Raw genomic sequence first — 19,854 nt, 5'->3', positions numbered from 1 at the left:
CTTGAGTCCCATATGTCACCTTTATGCCCTACATGGGGAGTATACGTGTGATGTACTTCCCTATAAAATTTAAAGGTTTGGTATACTGGACAGATGTTCAGCTATCCTTGGCAGGAGATCCCTTCAGTAAAGAATACTGCAACAGTGAACAGAAGGAAATCTACTGCTACAGGAAGAATTTACACAGCTGTGATTTCTTGTCGTATCTCTCTCCATTTCCTTTCTAAATGTGCACTGTCATATTTAATGCCTTAAAGTACTAAAGCAGCAGGAGACGCAAATACTAACAACTCATTCACCCACACTTTCAAACCATGTATTTTTCAGTGCTTGCCAATGTACAGTTAAAAGTTAATTACATTTTATTTTGTAGATTTCACACTCAGAACTTTCAGGACTGACTGACTGCACCTACAGGCTGCTTGACTCTGACTAAAAGCAAATGCTAGTGGAAAATAATACAGCTAGTAACCTTGCAAATGCAAGAAAGAAGCATTGTAGATTTCTCACAGAACACACTGCTCTGACCTCCCAAGATTACCTGCGAGCTCCTTATCTCCAACTAAAAACATGTACTAATGGGGAAAACAGCAACAGTGTAATTGTAAGAAAACAATTTTTCATGCTTTTAATCATTATTTCTTGGTTTCAAGCCTATATGCTTAAAATACTATTGTCTACAGCTTAAGATGACATTACTTTAGGTGCTGACTTCTATAAAACAGGGAAAATTATGTTTTAATTCTACATATTTCTACATGTAACATAATCACTACACTTCAATATCCATCCCCAGCAGCATCGCAAGATTACATTCTATTAATGCTAACCTGTTTCTTTCCAGCTTTTGGTTTTTAAAGTGTAAATCTTAGACTCACTACAACTAAAAAAAGTACTTTTCATAACTTGGTAGCACTAATGAAATTTCCCCCACCCCACATTTAAAATGCATCTGACTGCATATTATATAAAGCTGCTTTATGATGCTGCATACAATTTACATCAGGAAACTCCTTGGCTCTAGATGACTGTCACTGTTGAAGTCTCACCCCCAACCCATGTGCAAAGATGGGGAAAAGGGGTTGTGGGTGAATGGATTAATAACAACAAAAGCAATTTTACTTACTTATTCAGTATCATTGCTGTCCTTCTAAACATTATTGGAAAAGTGGGGTTTAAGCTTTACAGTTCACCTACCAGTTTAACAAACAAAATTCCACTCTTAGCCACTTCTTGCAGAACATTACACACCTCTAATATAAATCTAACAGGACAGATGCTTTACAGTCTTCCCACTTACTCACTGTGTTCATGTCGTTACCAGTCTTTTTCTTGATCATTTCTATCTCTCAATGCCAGTCTATGGTTCAAGTGCAAGGCACTCTTGACTCTTCTAGTCAAATCTTGGGCATTTTTTCCAATGCTCAGTTATTTATGTTTGGAACACTGGAAAATATTTCATTGGCAAAGTCTTTCTATGGGCTTTGCTACTGTCAGAAGAATAACAAAGTCCCCTTCAGCTTATTAGCTCACTCTTTTTGGCTAAATTTTTTTTTTTATCCCCCAGGAAAAAATATTCTGAAGATGTCTGGAAATAATAAAAAAAGAAAATTGAATCTCATACCTGTCTTTAAACAAACCTAGAGTACTGGGATAAACTTGCTTCTCTTCTACCTGGTATACAGTGCATAACTGTATTCCACAAAGTACTGTGTGTCCCCAACTGTTTTCTTAGGAGTAGCTCTTTCTGCTGGTATAACTGCATCTTTACTAAACAAATGTCTTGACTGCTTTCTCATAGCCAGATTTGTAGCATATACGTGGCCTCCCAATTTAACAAATCATGCAGTATAACACCAGTGTGGTTTATTTGTACTTGCATAAAACCTGCCTATTACTTCCAGTTTCACGGTATAGCAAAAAGTACCTAAAATATCAGGTTTTCTGTGTGTACTCTTATCTAATTCTTTGTTTGTGTCTTTCGGCTTTTTCCCGGTTAGGGGTCGCCACAGCAGAACTCCGGTCTGCTAATGATTGGTAGTTGATTTTTACGTGCAGAGTTACCAGCCCTGACACACAACCTTCAACGAAGGTACGCCCATTCACGCATGTCTCCACGCAGAAGATGCTCTAGCTGAGAATCGAACCGGACAGCATCTTACTGTGAGGCGACAACGCTACCGCATCACCATACTCTTATCTAATTCTACTATTCTTTATTTGGAAAAAAGAAGTTACGTACTCACCATAACGTTCCGTCTGAGTAGTTATACTTTATTTTCTGCAACCTGCGGGTATTCGGATCCATACCGGATCTGAGCCGACAACATTTTATCAAGCATCTGCTCCAAGCTCCTCCCCTTAACCATAATCCCTCACATCTCCTACCTTCCCTCAGATCGAGTGTGCCACTAATCAAACTATTAGCAACTCAATAACACTAACCTAGAACAGGACAGTTGCAGAAAATGAAGAGTAACTACTCAAATAGAACGTCATGGTGAGTACATAACTTCTTTATCTGAAGAAGTTAACTTTATTTATCTGCAACCTATGGGACAGAGTCCCCAGCTACCAAAACTCCTGGGAGGCCCTCCTGGAAGGACATTCCTAAGCACCACAGTGCCAAAGGATGCTCTCCCTCTAGAGATCAAATCCAACTTATGAGAAATAAATGTATGTGACCTTGCCCAGGTCGCTCCTGCACAGATATCCTCCAGAGAAACCATAGACCAAAAGTCAGCAGAAGTTACCATAGACCTGGTAGAATGAGCTTTAATGGGACCAGGTGGGGATAGGCCTTTATCCCTACAGACTTGCAGTATACATTGTGTAATCCATCTAGCTAAGGAGACCTTGGAAATGGCCTTGCCCAAAAGGGTCTGGAAAAGGACAGAAATAATTGGTCAGACTTATGGAATTGTTTAGTCCTGTGTAAATAGAAACAAAGCGGTCTATGAACATCAAGCAAATGCAGCTTATATTCACCCTTGTTCTGGAAATTTGGAAAGAACACAGGCAGATTAATCATCTGGTTAATATTAGATTCAGAAGCAACTTTTGGTAAGAATGAAGGGTTCGTACAAAGCAAAACCCTGTCTTTATGAAATATAAAGTAAGGGGGCACAGCAGACAAAGCTTGGATCTCAGAAACCCTTCTAGCCGAGGTAATGGCCACTAGAAAAGCTGTCTTCCAGGACAGGAATTTCAAATCTACTGATGCTGCTGGCTCAAATGGGGATGCCACCAACACCTGTAGAACTAGGGTAAGGTCCCAAGGAGGGACAGAATTCTTAACCAGGGGACGCAAAAGAAAAGTACCTTTTAGAAAGACCTTGCACAATCTCAGAGAGGCCAGAGCATTCAGATTTTCACCATGAAAATTCGATATGGCTGCCAGTTGTATTTTCAGTGTATGGAAAATATAGCACAAAAACTCCAACACTGCAGGAACCCGGGCTGCAAATGGATCTAGGTTTCTCTGAGAAGCCCAAATAGAGAAGTGTTTCCATTTGCTGCAACAAACTTTCCTGGTGGTAGCTTTGTGGAATGCCACCAAAATATTCTTTACTGAAGATGACAGACCGGGAGTCCTAGCAATCAAGGGAACTGCAGCAACCAAGCCGTTAGCTTGAGGCTGTCCAGATTGGGTGGACTGATGCCCGAGGGATGAGAGATGAGATCCGGGCAGGGATCCAGAATCCGTGGAGGAGTTAGAGCATGAGACCAGAGGAAGGGAAACCACACTTGACGAGGCCAGAACGGGGCAATGAGGATCACTTTGCACCCCAGTCAGTAAGCTTTCTGAAGAAACTTCGGAATGAGAGGTAGCGGGGGACAGGCATACAGTAACCCAGGAGACCAAGCATGGATGAGAGCGTCTCTGGGGGAGTCCCCTGGTGAGGGGATCAGAGCGAAGAACTCGCTGCACTTCGCGTTGGAAGGAGATGCGAAGAGATCGCAGCAAGGGTGACCCCACGCGAGAAAGATCTCCTCCACTACTGACTGTTTCAGAGACCACTCGTATGGCATTAGAATAGCCCGACTGTGTCCGCTAAAATGTTGGAGCATCCTGGGATGTGCGTTGCAATTAGAAACCGACTGGTGGTGATCGCCCACTCCTATACTCTCATGGCCTCATGGCAGAGAGGGTAAGATCTGGTCCCTCCTTGTTTGTTGATGTACCAGACAACAGACATGTTGTCTGACTGAACTGCAATCATCTCCAAGGGAAGAACAGAGTGAAAGGCTTGCAATGCTAAAAGCACTGCTCTCATCTCCAGAACACTGACATGCAATCTGGCCTCGGTCTAGGACCACGTGCCTTGGACCTTCTTTCCCAAAAAGTGCCTCCCCCACCCAAGCTGGGAGGCGTCTGTGGTCACTGTGGCTTGGGCTAGGGTTAAGAAGGGATGACCTGCCAAAATTTCCGATGATTGGAGCCACCAAAGAAGAGAAATCTTACAGGCTCTGCTGATTCGTATAGGGTAGTCCATGGGGAGGTCTAACCAAGACCATTGAACCGCCAGGGTACACTGAAGCACTCTCATGGAAGAATTGAAATTTCTGCGGCCATGAAGCCTAGGGCTTGGAGAACTTCGCTCGCCATTGGCATCCTGGGGCCGAGAATCACTGACACATGGGCCCATAGGTTCTGGACCCTGTCCCGAGTGAGAAAAACTTGCAATAGTAGAGTGTCCAATCATGCCCCTATGAATTCTAAGGTCTGTGTCGGGTTCAAGCGGGACTTGGAGATGTTGATGGTAATCCCTAGATTAACTGCAAGATGCAAGGAGGAGTCTCTGGCCATGCAAAGTAGACACCTGGTGGCAGCAGCGAGGAGCAAATCGTCTAGGTAAGGAAACACCTGAAGTCTCAGGTGAGCCGCTACAACTGCCATAACCTTGGTAAACACCCTGGGGGCTGTGGTGAGACCGAAGGGTAAGGCTATGAACTGGAAATGACTGACTCCCAACCGGAAGCGAAGGAATCTCCTGGAGCTACTGCAAATTTTGACGTGGTAGTAAGCATCCTGGAGGTCTATCGAGCACATCCAGTCACATTCTCGAAGATAAGGTAGAACGGACTGCAAGGTGACCATCCGGAATTTCTACTTGGCTACAGACAGGTTCAGGGTTGACAGGTCCAATGTGGGTGAGGTCCCCCGTCTTTTTTGACACTAAAAAGAACCTGGAGTAAATGCCTGATCTGGACTGATCTGGGGGGAACCAGTTCGATGGATTGTAAAGCAGCTTTGAAATTTTGTGTGCTGTGGCCTCCCTTTGAGCGGGTGGAACATCCGGGAAACGCTTTGATTGGATGGGTGGGTCAACGAACAGGATGGAATATCCTCTGGATATTTGGAGCACACAACGGTCCGTCGTAATGGACGACAAAGCCATTAGGTGCAATGACAATCGTCCCCCGACTGTCTCCAGAGTAGGATAGTCGGGCAACCCCTCAGGGTTGATGCATGGGTCTGTCCGAGAAGGCCAAAGTTCCTCAGGCCCTATCTGCCGCTGGGGAGACGTCTGTTTTGTTCCCATCTGCCTCTAGGGGACGAGTTGTCCTGAGTGTCCTGGGAAAACTGAGATTTTTGGAACCACATCTTCTTCTGCCCTCTCTAATGCCTAGAAAAGGATCTTTGAGGGCTACAGAAGCGGACTCCAAAGGCAGTCAGAGTCTTCCCATCCTTCTTGCTCTGGACCAAGGTGTCACAAACTATCTTCCCAAACAGGGAGGAACCGTCAAAGGGAGCATTTGTGAATGATGCCTTGAAGGGGTCCACAATTTGACAGAGTCTGAGCCAAGCGTGCTGCCTCATAGCTATGCCAGTCCCAGTCGCCCTAGCCGCTCCTTCCATGGCATGGGAAAGAAGACGCATGGACGTGTTCAAAATGGATTTCAGAGTCGACATTTTTGCCGAGAACAGTCGCTTGTCCTCTGGCGACAAAAACTCTTGGGGTGACACAGCGAATTCCGTTACTAGGTCTCGCTGGAGTCGAATGATGTGCACTAAGTAATTCAGCGCTCATATGGAAAACGTCGCAGAAGTAAAGACTCGCTTCCCAAAGCAATCCACCGCCCTAGACTCTTTGTCCGCAGGGTGGACCGAAGAATTTTCCTGAGCCAGTTCTCTCTTGGTGGCAGCTGCCACCACCATAGCATCCACAGGGGATCCCTTGTACCAGGCCTCTGTCTGTCTATGGGAGGAGAAAGGATCATGTCTGGGCATTTGGGTATTGGCTCTATGGTGTGAGGCTCCTTCCATGCCCATATGGTAATAAGATCCACTAATGGATCTGCAGGAGGGGACACCCAGGATGTAGATGGGCCCATGCCAAAGGCCTCCGGGAATACTGACTTGTCCATAGAGGGTTTTGGGGCTGACCAACTTCCCCTCTGGTGGAGGATTTCCATGAGGTCTCCAAAGGAGACAACCTCGGGATGTGACTTGGGGGAACCCTCACCTTCATCCAAGTCAGTATCTTCTGTGAGGGACTCGGGGGAGTCCATGTGCCTCCTCTTATATGACTGTTTACGGGGAGAGCCTCCTCAGTGGGACTCTCTGAAGAGGGCTTGTAAGTCATGGGGGGTTCCACGACAGGATCTACCTGGGGGTCCTCTAGCACAGGCTGTCCTTGGGACAAGCTGATGGGAGTCGTGACCAAATCCACGGCAGCCTGGGCGGAGTCCGAGGCAATGGGCTGGGGTCTCAATCCCTGGGAGAGAACCCTCTCCCACCACATCGAAGGCCGAAGGAGAGCACACCTCCTTGGCAACCAACGAGGAAGAAGTTCTCCCCGGCTCCATCGTAAGGATCGGAGCAGAGGCCAAGGTAGCCCAGGTAGAATGGCTCGGATCCGACAAATTCGGAGCCGAAGACATCTCCGTTCTTCGGATCCGGCTCCCTGTTCTCGGCCCCGAGAGTTGCTTGGATCTGAACAAGTCTGATCCAAGGAACTCAAGGTAATGGCCGGTGTTGAGGTTGGAGGAACCGTCGGCGCCAAACCCCCAGCTCCGAGGATCCTCGGATCCATAAACCCTGAAACCGCAGGTCAGATCGGGGAAGCAGAGATAGGATGGAAGAAGGGCATAGAGGTCCCCTCTCCAGCCTGAGAGAGGCCTGGCAAGATTCCCATTTGGATTTGGGTCCGACTGAATCTCTGCATCATCCTGGCCACGTCAAGCTCCGACAGACTCCTAGTCGACCGCGAGGAGGCGACCCACTCGGATCTGGCTCTGTGAGATGACCTTGAAGAAGGCCTCTGGTCTGAAGGCTCTGTCGGCTCCAGGGAGAACCTCAGGGAATGGAGCCGAGGAGAAATGGTCCTAACAATTTTTGAGGGTGGACTGGGAAATGGCTCTCGCTCCGGAGATAGTTTGCGGTGCCTTTCCACCCTTTTCTCTTTCTCTCTCCTGTCCTTATCCTTTGTCTTAGTCCCCATCTCATCAGGCTTAGAGGGAGGTTGAATCCCAGCCCGGGGGTGGGGTTGTCGGCAACTGGAGCCGATGTCGAGGCCGTCGCGTCTAAAGCAGAAACTGGTAGCAGGCCCTTAGCTACCAGTTTCGCCTTCCTCTCTTTTAAGGCCCTGGGGTTGAACCCTGCACACACACTACACTGCAGACTAAGGTGGGAAATTCCCAGGCAAATAACACACAGAGTGTGGCCATCAGCCGGTGAAAGCTTGTGGCCACACACTGTGCATTTTTTAAATGTTGGTTTTGGCTGGTCAGCTATAATCACACTCCACTCAGCCAAACATTAAACCAACAAAGCACACACAAGGGTTGGTTAGGCCTACTCTACCTCTGAAAAACACAAACTTTCTAAACTACTTTTTTTTTTTTAAACAGCAAACCGACAAAGGGGAGGAAGGGTTGCTCACAAACAACTACTCACACACACTAAATATATGTACCAAAAGTTACACTTACTACACCCAACTTGGGGCTATAGAGACCATGATGCGTACGCATGAAGCAGCAAACGAGATCTGAGGGAAGGTAGGAGATGTGAGGTATTATGGGTAAGGGGAGGAGCTTGGAGCAGATGCTTGATAAAATGTTGCTGGCTCGGTTCCGGTATGGATCCGAATACCCACAGGTTGCAGATAAATGAAGTTAACTACTTCAGATCAGCTATTATTGAAAAACAACTTCATGTCCAACCAGTATTTCCTTCATTTTAACCTTCAACCTTTGACTTCTGCAATTTTATTAGCTCAACTGAATAGCTAACTTAAAGCTTCTTCTATTTTTGCAGCCTTGTGTTATTTCACTACATCGATTCCTCAAGTGCTTCACTTATTTTTAAACACCCCTGATTACACCTGATGTATTCTTTTCTAAATTACTAGAGGCCATCTACAGAACAAAAGATGGAAACCTGAACTGCTTTTTGCTGAACAGCTGCAACATTCCTCCCAACTAGGACTTCTTTGCTTTTTCTGGTTGATTTTTCTTACCTTTCCCAAATGTCCTCTTTGCTGGTATCCAGGCATTGCAAAACATAGCCAGTAACTAGATATTACCCAAACTGATAAATTTTAGAATCTTTTTGAATTTCTAAATTTTCACACTAAGAGAGTTCTAATCAATCTGCTTGTTAATAGCTCGAATGTAGAGAAATAACCTAAAAAACTGTTTACTTGCTAAAAGTAATTTGGAATCAAGTAAATTTGGAGATTGAAAACAATCTATCAATTTAAGCAGTGGTCAAACAGCAACAGCAATCTGCAAGCAAGAACTTTCTTCAGAATCATAAAGCCGAAGAAGAAGAAATTCTTGAGGTACAGCAATTCCCCATGTAAAGCCTGCTCTCACCGAAAATCCAGTTCAGAAATAGCTGGAACTTTTTTTTCTTTTCTTGCCTGAAGAAACAGAAGGCAAGAAAAAGCACTGATGAGCTCCTTAGCAAATCTCAGTAAATCTTCCTTGTCCATGGAAAAAGAAACATGAAACTGGAAGGTTTTCTCAGTATGTTTACTCATCCTGGGGGATCACCAACTTTCACAAGGCATAGCAAATCTCAACCTCAGGCTCACCCTTCTGGCTAACTGAAGGTCTCCCATCTGCCCCTTCCCCTTACACTGACGAGAAAATTCTCCCTTGCCTTCTAAGGATATCTCTGCAATTGCAGAGGACATGGCTATTGTCACAAAAGGAGATACTGCCAGCCCAGCTATCTGGAATTTTTAAATAATTATATGTTATTTGTGAATATCAGCATGATTCATATGCTTGTGTTACAAATGTATTAGAACTGTATGTCATATAAGATGGCTTGTACCGACATATGTGCTGAAGAAATATTTTGCAAAGTACTAAGTTAAAATGTAACCACAGCATACCCTATTGGAATAGAACAGAAATGTACCTGCACTATTGTAACTGTTTAGATATATATAGTTTAACAATGGAAACTGAAACACATGAAGTCAACTTCAGAAAAATAGCTGAAAATTAAATTACTTTATGGCCACATAATAAAAGGATGTCATCTTTCAGTTTCAGTGCAGCAGCATACACAATGTCTAGAACTAGACGTTTTTTGTATAATCTTGGAAGTGTTTGTTTTATGACTTCCAGGATCTGCCTTAGATCTAAGAAAAGTCCTTGCATATATATTTTTACTGGTAGATGCTACATGCTACCAGCTGCATCAATGGTTGTTTTTCACCTGGGAGAGAGTCAGATAAGTGATGTCATCCTGCAAGCTATCCCAGCAGTAATATTTGCGATATTAATTTAAGAACTTTATGAGAGAGAGAGAGAGAGAGAGATAGCATTCTGTATTTGTCTTTGACCTGACAACAACTGCTGGAAGACCCATTCATCACACCTGCCTTGCTTGCTCTGCAAGTCAGTCTAGGGAACAGTATAATTCTTTTAAATATAGTCAGAAATATAGTAAAGCTTAGTTTAGATGTTTTTCTTTATTTATTTGAGACTGTCCTGCAATGCTGTCTTAAATATTTCCCGTGATTCTGAACTCTGATGTAACTGTGATTATATACAGAGTATTTTCTTCTTTTATTTATTATTAAATATATCTAAACCTTTCACTGTGGCTGATATTTGTGAGACATATTTAAGTTCAGACAGTACTTGCATATTTATTTTGGTGACAATGTATAAGGCCACTTCTAATAGCCTTGCTCTTGGTCAAACTACCATTTGCATTGATAGTAACATTACACATTAAGACTGGACACCCTTTGTTAAGGGCCTTAAAAGTAACTGATAAGGAGTGGGTCGATGGCAGTAATAACTACCCTATAGTCTGGGCAGAAGGGGGCATAGCTAGTAAACCTGTGCCAACCTTTCCCAGGTATATGTGTGTGTGTGTGTGTGTGTGTGTGTGTGTGTGTGTGTGTGTACATATATATATATATATATATATATATATGTATATAAAACTCAAACCTCAAAGAGTGTGCATGTCAGCTGCTTGGGCAGGGGCACAAAGCACTGGTTGGACAGAGAGGGTGCTGGAGGTCTTGGTTTAGCCACTCAACTGAGATCTCAACCCTACAGCTGTGTCAATGGGAAGTCTTACTGGGGATCTGGTGAAAGAGGGAAAACCAGCCACAGACTGACTGCGGTCTCTGTGTGCTCTTAAGGAAAACTGCACTTGATGCAGAGAGCTGCATTGGGAAATACTGTCTGTGTACCTGTCATCCTCCCAATGTATATCCCCCACTGGTGCTAGTAGTGAGGATTGAGACTCCTTGATTACTTGTCCAGTGGTGGGGCGTCACAACTATCCTCAGACTTTGGTGACAATCTGCTATACTAAGGGGACTGGAGGAAAAAGATGGACAGTCTGAAGAAAGATGAGCATTAACAGCAGAGTCACCAATCAGCGGTTGGCTTCACACACAAAAACTCCTCAACAACTTTCTTATTTCTGCTGACAGGAGAATGTAAAACTGCAGAGACCAATGGCTGCTCCACAGGTAAGCGAAGACAGAGAACTTGAAGTTGGACAGCAGAGCCTTTGCAATTAAAGGTAAGAGACAGAACAAGTGTTACTGAGGTACAGAAATCAATGACAGTCCCCCACAGGCATACTTCCCTGTCCAAAGCACATAAACCTGGAGTACAATTTGAGTAAAATGCACACAAAATATTCACATAAGCATTTACACACAGTTCCTTAAAAATGCAATGACAGTCCTAAAATAAAACATTTTCTAGCAAAACACCATATTTCAGACAGAAAAAAACAAGTTTTCCTCAAAATAATATATAAAGTGGAATGTTTTCTTCAACAGTGAACTTATCTGCCCAGCCTTGAAGGATCGCTAAATGACTGACAGTTCCACAAAATCTGCCAAAAGAGCTCTCTTTAGTGGCAAAAAATCTCTGAGGTAATTTGTGCTCCAACTGTCTTTAAGGACCTCCTCTAAAATTCCTGAGTTTCAGTGCAGAGAAGGTGCCCTTAAGCTTTTGGAAAAACTGTCTGCCTACTGAGGATGAATGCAACAGTGAACTATGCATTGATGATCATCTACTATACAACAAAATGGAGTACACAGACCACATAACAGACCCAGTAAGCTATGTTACATAAAGGGTCAACATAAATAACGTCACCTCAAATTGCATTTCCCAAGATAAAAAATGCCTACCTTCACACAAAATTTATACATGAACTTGAATTAATTCATCAACTTTCTTTGCCAACATTTTAAAAGTTAAAGTTTTCCAGAAAAAATATTTTACCTTGTAAATTTTCGCTTTAATATAGAAGAGTTCAATTAATGTTGGAGTACTTTCAATTGCTGTATTAATGTATTCTAGGGCTAATGACCACTGGCCAAGTTTGTCAAAGTGCTGTGCCAGGAAATATCGCACCCAAAGTAGAGTTGTTGGTGGTTCTTTTTCTCCATTTTCTATTAAACAAATGACAAGGTGGTTATGAAAACAGTTAAACTAGGACAAATGCTAAGATTCCTACATAAAGTACAGTTGTGTACACTTACCATAAATGTAGATGTTCGAGTGTATTCACTGTTGCAGTCATAACATTTGGGTAATCTGCTGGCAGGTTGCCCTCAGTCGGCCTGAATAACAAAGTCTTGGGTCCTGCGTCAGTTGCTGTCTCCTCTTCCATGACGTCAGGTCGTCAGGGGTATAAAACATGCAGCCGATGCCATTTTAATCAGTTTTTCTTGCCCCAGATGTCAGGTGCCCCCCAAATGGGGAGAAAAAAAATATATATAAACAATCTGTAAATATATAAATGCACCTTAGAAACATAAAATTTACCTTCAACTAAAAGAAAATACACCACAAAGGCTTTTGAGTATAGTGAAGGAAAGAAATGGTATAGCATGGGGGATGGCAGGTGGGTAACCTGGACTGCAACAGTGAATACACTCGAACATCTACATTTATGGCAAGTGTACACAACTGTATTATGTTCTTCGTGTTTCACTGTTGCAGTCATTACATTTGGGTAGAATCCCAAAGCTATGGATGGGAGGATGGAACTAAACAGCATTAAAAGCAGCTATAAGGCCCTGCAGGACTGCAGTGGCAAAGCCTGCCCTGGATTTAGAGAAGAGAGGTAAATGATAATGCTTTGTGAACGCATGAACAGAGCTCCAAGTAGCAGCTTCTAGAATGTCTTTGGTTGGGACCCCTCTGAGAAAAGCTGCTGAAGTAGAGTCAGCCCTGGTGGAATGGGATCCAATCCCCTCGGGCACAGGTTTACCATGGTGAAATAGCAGAAAGGAATGCAGTGGCTTATCCATTTAGAAATAGTCTGCTTTGATACAGCCTTTCCCTCTGATCCTGCAGCAAATGCTACCAGTAGTTGCTCAGACATTCTTAGAGATTTTGTCCTGTTTAAGCAGAATCTTAGTTGTCTGTGTACATCCAATGAATGGAGAATCCGCTCCCCCTTGTTCTGCAGATTTGGGAAAATGTTGGCAAGTGAATGGTCTGGTTAAGAGCCACACTAGATACCACCTTAGGCATAAAAGGATTGGTCCAGAGGGCCACCCTGTCCGAGTAAAACATAATGAAAAGCTCCACTGCCATGTGAGCCTGTAGTTCTGAAATCCTTCTTGCTGAAGTGAATGCCAAAAGAAAAGCTGTCTTCCAAGATAGAAATTTTATATCCGCAGTAGCTGCTGGTTCAAAAGGAGACAGGGTGAGTTTTTCCAGCACAAAATTGAGATCCCATGCTGGAGTTGGTGTTCTCCTGGGTGGCCTTAAATTTTTGGCCTCTCTGAGATACTGTTTAAGCAGTGGATGAGAAAAGAGGGGAGGCTCTGTGTTGTAATGAGCCGAGATGGCTGAGGCATGAATTTTTATTGAAGAAAAAGATAGGCCCTTGTCATGCATCTCAGTTAAGCATTGTAAAATTTGAGGAATATTGGGCTTTGCTGTGTCTATTCCTTGTGCTTGGTTCCAAGCACAGAATCTCTTCCATTTATCAGCATATGATTTTCTAGTACTAGGTTTTCTGGCTTCCAAAATGACATCCATCACAGGTTTACTGAGAGACGTGGTTTGAATAATTAGTTGATTAGCCATGCTGCAAGATTCAGAGTTTGCAGCATAAGTGTGCAGAATTTGATAGTTCTGCTGAGACAGTAGGTGAGGTGTTTGAGGCGAGTACCACGGAGGAAGGTGTGACATATTCCTTAGAAGTGGGTACCAGTGCTGGCGAGGCCAGTCTGGAGCAATTAGGATAATTTTTGGTTTTTCCTGTCTGACTTTTAGTAAGACCTTGGAGAGTAGAGGCAGAGGGGGAAAGGCATAGACAGATAGGTTTTTCCAGCTGAAGGATAGAGCATCCACTTTCCATGCTTTTTTGTGATGAGTTCTTGTGCAGAATTTGTCCAACTGATAGCTTTGGGGAGAGGCAAATAGATCTATGTCTGGGCTCCCCCATTTCTGTGTTAACATGCTGAAGATTTGCGGATCCAGTTTCCATTCATGCGGGTCCATAAGATTTCTGCTTAGGTCGTCTGCCAGAGTATTTTGCTTTCCTGGCAGGAATTGAGCTTGAAGATGTATTTGGTAAGTCAAGGCTGTGTTCCACAAGGACATGGCTAGTCTGCAAAGGGGGTAGGAATGTGCACCCCCCTGCTTGTTTATGTACCACATAACTGTGGTATTGTCCATCTTTATCAGCAGTTGTCCTGGATGAAGTAAGCTCTTGAAGGCTGTCAGAGCATTCTGAACAGCTAGCATTTCTTTCTGGTTGATAGGCAAATGCATTTGGATTGAGCTCCATTTGCCCTGAATGCATCTCCCTGACAGGTGGGCCCCCCAAGCATAGTCTGATGCGTCCGTAGTTAGGGTTTGGGTGGCAGGGGGTAGAGTGAATGACAGTCCCTTGTTTTGCTGACATGTCTCTGCCCATCAAAGAAAACTCCTGTTGTAGGCAGGGAATGAGAGGAATCATTGTTTCCAGGCTGTGACAAAGTTTCCTCATATGCAGTCTCGCATATGGAATTAGTAGAATGCAGGATGCCATGAACCCCAAAGCCTGCAGAATTTGTCTTGCAGATAACTGGGGTTTTGTTGCCATTTGTTTGAAGTATGTTGTCAATTGCATTTGTTTGTCTGGCGTGAGGTAAGCCATCTGGGCAGCTGTATTCAAGCTTGCACCCAGGAATGTAATTATTTCAGAGGGTACCAGTTGTGATTTATTTTCGTTTATGGTGTACCCTAGGCACGCTAGAAGCCTTTTTACAAACGCCAGATGTTGAAGAAGAGTGTCCTTGTCCTCTGCTTGAATGAGAAAATCGTCCAGACAAGGTTAAATTTGAATGTTTCTTTGTCTGCAGAATGCAATTACTGGTGCCAGGCACTTTGTAAATACCCTGGGCGCAGTAGATAAGCGAAAGGGCAGTGCAGAGAATTGGTAATGTAAAAAAACCTGCTTTGAAGCGGAGGTATCTTCTGCATGATTCCCTTATTGGGATATGCAGGTATGCCTCTTAAGTCTAGAGTTACTAACCAAGCATTCTTGCCTAGCATAGGCAGTAGCTGTTGTAAAGTCAGCATTTTGAATTTTGGAATGTCCTGGAACGTGTTCAGAATCGATAACTCCAGTATTGGACGCCATGAATTGTCTTTTCTGGGTACCAGGAAAAGTCTTGAATAAAATCCTTGTCCTTTTTCCTTTTCTGGTACTGGTTGAATAGCCTCCCATATCCATGAGGGACATGACTTGTTTCTGGGCCTCTGCCCACTGGTTTTGCGGCAGATCCGGCCATCCATTTGGAATTGGCAAAGTATGGAAATGAAATCTATACCCCTGGGATACTATGTTTAATATCCACTTGTCCTGGGTAATTAACTACCAAGTTTGAGCATGAAGTGCTAACTTCCCACCCAAGGGGGCTGCCAAAAGATAAGCGCTTGGAGATGGTAGAGGAAAGTCATTGAGACTGCTTACTGTAGGGTTGTGCTTTGTTTCCTCCAGATTTGGAGGTGGAGGCACCCCACTGCTTTGACCTGTAAGAACCCTGTGATTGATATCTGGAGCCTTTTGAGCACCTAGGTTTGCCCTGAGTGGCTCTGTTGGACACAGGAAAGAACCAATTTTTAGTAGGCCAGTGCCTACTGAACCTGGGTGACTGCACTTGCAAGAAATCTTTTACAGTTTGCATAGATTTAGCTTTGTCTTCCATTTTCTTTAAAACCTCTTCTGCCTTATTACCAAACAGAGTATCATGCTGCAAAGGGGCATCCAACAATTTAGCTTTAACATGATCAGGCAGATTTTGCTCCTTGAGCCAGGCATGCCTTCTAATCACAGATCCACTAACAGCGGCCCTACGAGAGGCCTCCAAGGAATCAAAACCACATTGCAAAGTATGCTTTCCAACCTGTTCTGCTGAATGCAATAATACCTGTAATTCTTTATTTTCCACACAATCACAAATCAACATCATTTTCTGTTTCAGTAAGCCCGTAACATGTTGTTGATATTTAAGCATATGAAACTGGCAGTTTAAAGCCCTGATTGCCAAGGTTGCAGACGTATAAACCTTCTTACCCCATCTATCCAGCGCCCTGGAATCTCTATCAGAAGGGGTAGGATTTTTGGCTGTAGAAGCCTTAACACCCTTGGGACCCTGAGAAATAGTCTCAGGATCAGCAGCTGGATTTTTGAAAATACATTTGTGGGAGTCAGGAACCCTGTAATATCTGTCTGACTTACTACGAGCCGGAGGCAGGGAATCAGGAGCCATGCTTGATTCTGAGAACACATCATCAACAATGTCTAACACAGGAGGTATTGCCAAAGGCCTACGCTGAGGAAGAAGAAGGAAATCCCTAAGCCTCTTTTTTGACTCAGAGAAGTCCTGACTCTCCCAGTGAAAATGTTCCCTTAAAGTATGCAAAGTCTCTCCAAAAGAGTAATCCTCAGGAGGAGATGCAGATGGGATGGATTCCTCTGCATCAGAATCTTCATAGGGTGGAATAGAAAATTCCTGATCAGAAGAAATGGAAACCTGATCTGAAGATTCATAATCAGTGCCTTGCCTAGGCCTCTTAGTGGGGGGGGGTTGGGAACCCCTGATCAAGGTAATTAAATCCTCAGCCATTTTGATCATCTGTTTTTTCGGCATAGGGGCCTGAGCACGTGGCTCATGCGTCGTTTTTTTAGACATAGAAGTTGTTTTTCACCTTGGTTTTGTTGCTGGCGTCGGTTTAATATAAAAATGTTGAGGCCTGAAAACACCCTCAGAAGCCGGTGCCTGCTCAGCGGCTCCAGACCCATCCAAGGGAGAGACATCCGCGGGTTCAATACTTTGCGAATCTCGTGGCATACCGGACTCCGAATGGGTCTCGGTAGAGGCCTGCGACTCAAAAGTAGCGGGTATCAGGGGCTGCGAAAGCGCCTCACTAAGTACCAGCAAACCATCGACTGGCTTAGGAGAAGTTTAGTCATCAGTTTTGGACCTCGACGGTCTGTCTCTGTCTTTTTCCTTGTGTTTTTTGTGAACTCTGGTAGTCAGATTGCTAACCGACGACATTTCAGGGTAGTTAAATCTTGAACCAAAATATTTAGAAGCAAAAATATACCGAAGCTTAATAGTGTGTTGGTTAAATTTAGCACAAAACCAACAGCAAGGCATGTTGTGATCACGGCCTAGGGGGTACTTAGCTTTAGTTTAAAGACTTTGGTTCTGAAACTCGAATACGAAAATTTAAGGAGTTGGCCAACCGGCACTTGCGAACTGCTTCTGCTTCGGGCACCGCACGGCAAGAAAGACTGATTAAAATGGTGTCGGCTGCATGTTTTATACCCCTGACGACCTGACGTTATGGAAGAGGAGACAGCAACTGACGCAGGACCCAAGACTTTGTTATTCAGGCCGACTGAGGGCAACCTGCCAGCAGATTACCCAAATGTAATGACTGCAAGAGTGAAACACGAAGAACATCTGGTATTACACAAATACAATGGTATACTTTTTTTTTTTGCAAGTACACAAACACAAAGGCCACAATAGTATACTGACTGGTATACTCAGGCCTGCTTCTAGACATACCCTTAATTACATAACTAAGGTGTTGCTATGATACTAACAAATGCTACATCTATTTATCATTTAAGACCTGATGACAAGCACACCTGGCACCAGACTTGCTGAAAAATAAAAGGTGGGAAACAGCTAAATATGTATTTATTTCTCCTAAAAATAAAGCTATTTTGCAGCATTTCTCACACATGCACACACATTATAGGCATACCAATATATACAGGTTATATCATACCTCCAAGAGAACCAACTCTCCAACAGCCAGATGTCAAAATACACATGCACAGACACTGCTGCACAAGTAAAAAAATAAATTTCCAAGCTAGTCAGTGGCTTATGCAGACATCTGCTCACCTGAAGAAAATATGTGCTAATCGTTACTTGTCGTGACCAAAGAAATACTCTGAACAAGCAAAGTAGTTGCTAGTTACCCTGTTTGACGCATGCTGTTTATGCCACTAGCCCAATAATTAGTTAGTGACTTTAAAAAATAAATTAAAGGAGCCTTCTGGTTTTAGGATTAGGTTAAATAGAGAATAGCTGTGTAAAATCTTACCATAACCATAGATATCCTTCTCTTCTATATGTTGCAGTATTCATAACATGACGGAGTCCGCCTCTGGCTACCCCGAATGTATGGCCAGTATACAAAAGTCTAAAACCACTGTAAAGTATGTGACATTGCACATATGGACATAGGATCCCTTCCAACATCAGTCATTAAGTGATATCCGATATATAAGCAGAAGTTGGCAAGTCCCATCCTCAGAACTGAATGCCCCAGGAAGAACACCAGCCTGAGATAAACTGAGAAAACACATCCAGGAAACAAACAAGCATGCATCAGGGGATAAGTGGGAGGGATAGAATGCTGCAACATATAGAAGAGAACATCATCTATGGTTGTGGTAAGATTTTTTATACAACTATTCTATGTCCTTCTATTAATATTTTTCAGTATTCATAACATGAGGGAGAATACCAAAGCTCATGCAGAAGAAGGAGTGGGAGGAGGGGCAGTAGCACTCTCTACAAACCCCTGAAGAGCCTTGGCAAAAAAAAAAAAAAAAAAAAACAGCTCTAGATCTAGATATACCATCGAACTTATAATGTTTTGTGAAGGTATACACAGAAGACCAAGTGGCTGCTTCTAAGATAGGAAGTATCCAGACCCTTAAAAAAAGCATCTGAAGAAGAGACAGTTCTAATGAAATTAGCCTTAACTGGAAAAGCAATGTTTTTTCATGAGCCACATAACAATAACAAAAGAAAATAGCCTTAAAAATCCAGGAGGAGATTGTCTGCTTGGAAACAGGTTTGCCCAGAGACCTGAGATAGTAGGAAACAAAGAGAAGGTTAGACTTCATAAAAGACTTGGTTTTATCTAAATAAATCCGAGTTGTCTATGCACATCCAAGGTGTGTAAGATCCTCTCATAAGAAGATTGTGGAGAGGAGAAGAATGTGGGCAGGTTAAGAGCCTGATTGTGTGACAACTCATTCACCACATTAGGCATAAAGGAGTAATTAGTGTGTAGGGAAACCCTATCCTTGTGAAAAACAGTTAAAGGAGAAGCAGCCATAAGGGCCTGAAGTTCTGAACTCTTTCCAGCTGAAGTGACAGCCAACAGAAAGTACAATTGTGTACCTACCATAAATGTAGATGTTCGAGTGTATCCACTGTTGCAGTCATTACACTTGGGTTATCCTGCTGGCAGGCTACCTGCAGTCGGCCTGAATTCCAAAGTCCTGGTCCGGTGTCTGTTGCTGTCGCCTCTTCCCTGACGTCAGTGCGCCAGGGGTATATAAGATGCAGCCGATGCCATTTTCTTCACTTTTTCTTGCCCCAGATGTCAGGTGCCCCCAATAAGGTAGGCATAACATAATCCTTATAAAAATATACAGTAAAATAAAAACAAAACCTTCATCTACAAGCAAATACACCACATAAGTTGTATACGATAGAGAAGTATAGATAAGTCCCAGCAAAGAAAGGGGGATAGAGGGTGGGTAACCTGGACTGCAACAGTGAATACACTCGAACATCTACATTTATGGTAGGTACACAACTGTATTATGTTCATCGTGTTTCACTGTTGCAGTCATTACACTTGGGTTGAATCCCAAAGCTGAGGTAGGGCGGCTGGGTCTAAATAGGATTAGGAGTGGCTATGAGGCCCTGCAGAACTGCAGTTGCAAAGCCTGCTATGGATTTAGAGTAAAGAGGTAAGTGATAATGCTTGGTAAAAGTGTGCACTGAACTCCAAGTTCCAGCCTCCAAAATTTCCTTGGTTGGTACTCCTCTGAGAAAGGCTGCTGCCCTGGTAGAG

General features: G+C 43.5%; 1 protein-coding gene across 1 annotated transcript in view; it reads right to left on the bottom strand.

Moving 5' to 3' along the window:
- Positions 1-19,854, bottom strand: part of NAA16 (N-alpha-acetyltransferase 16, NatA auxiliary subunit) — a 2,694,704-nt gene that overhangs the window by 1,314,870 nt on the left and 1,359,980 nt on the right. Inside the window, exon 11 of the mRNA XM_044071699.1 lies at positions 11,731-11,900. Coding sequence (XP_043927634.1) covers positions 11,731-11,900 — 170 coding nt within the window. The remainder of the gene's footprint in view (positions 1-11,730; positions 11,901-19,854) is intronic.

Source organism: Protopterus annectens, chromosome 5.part0, assembly GCF_019279795.1.
Source record: "Protopterus annectens isolate FY-2018-M chromosome 5.part0, PAN1.0, whole genome shotgun sequence".
Classification (NCBI taxonomy): Eukaryota; Metazoa; Chordata; order Ceratodontiformes; family Protopteridae; genus Protopterus; species Protopterus annectens.
This window is presented reverse-complemented; position numbering and strand designations above follow the sequence as displayed.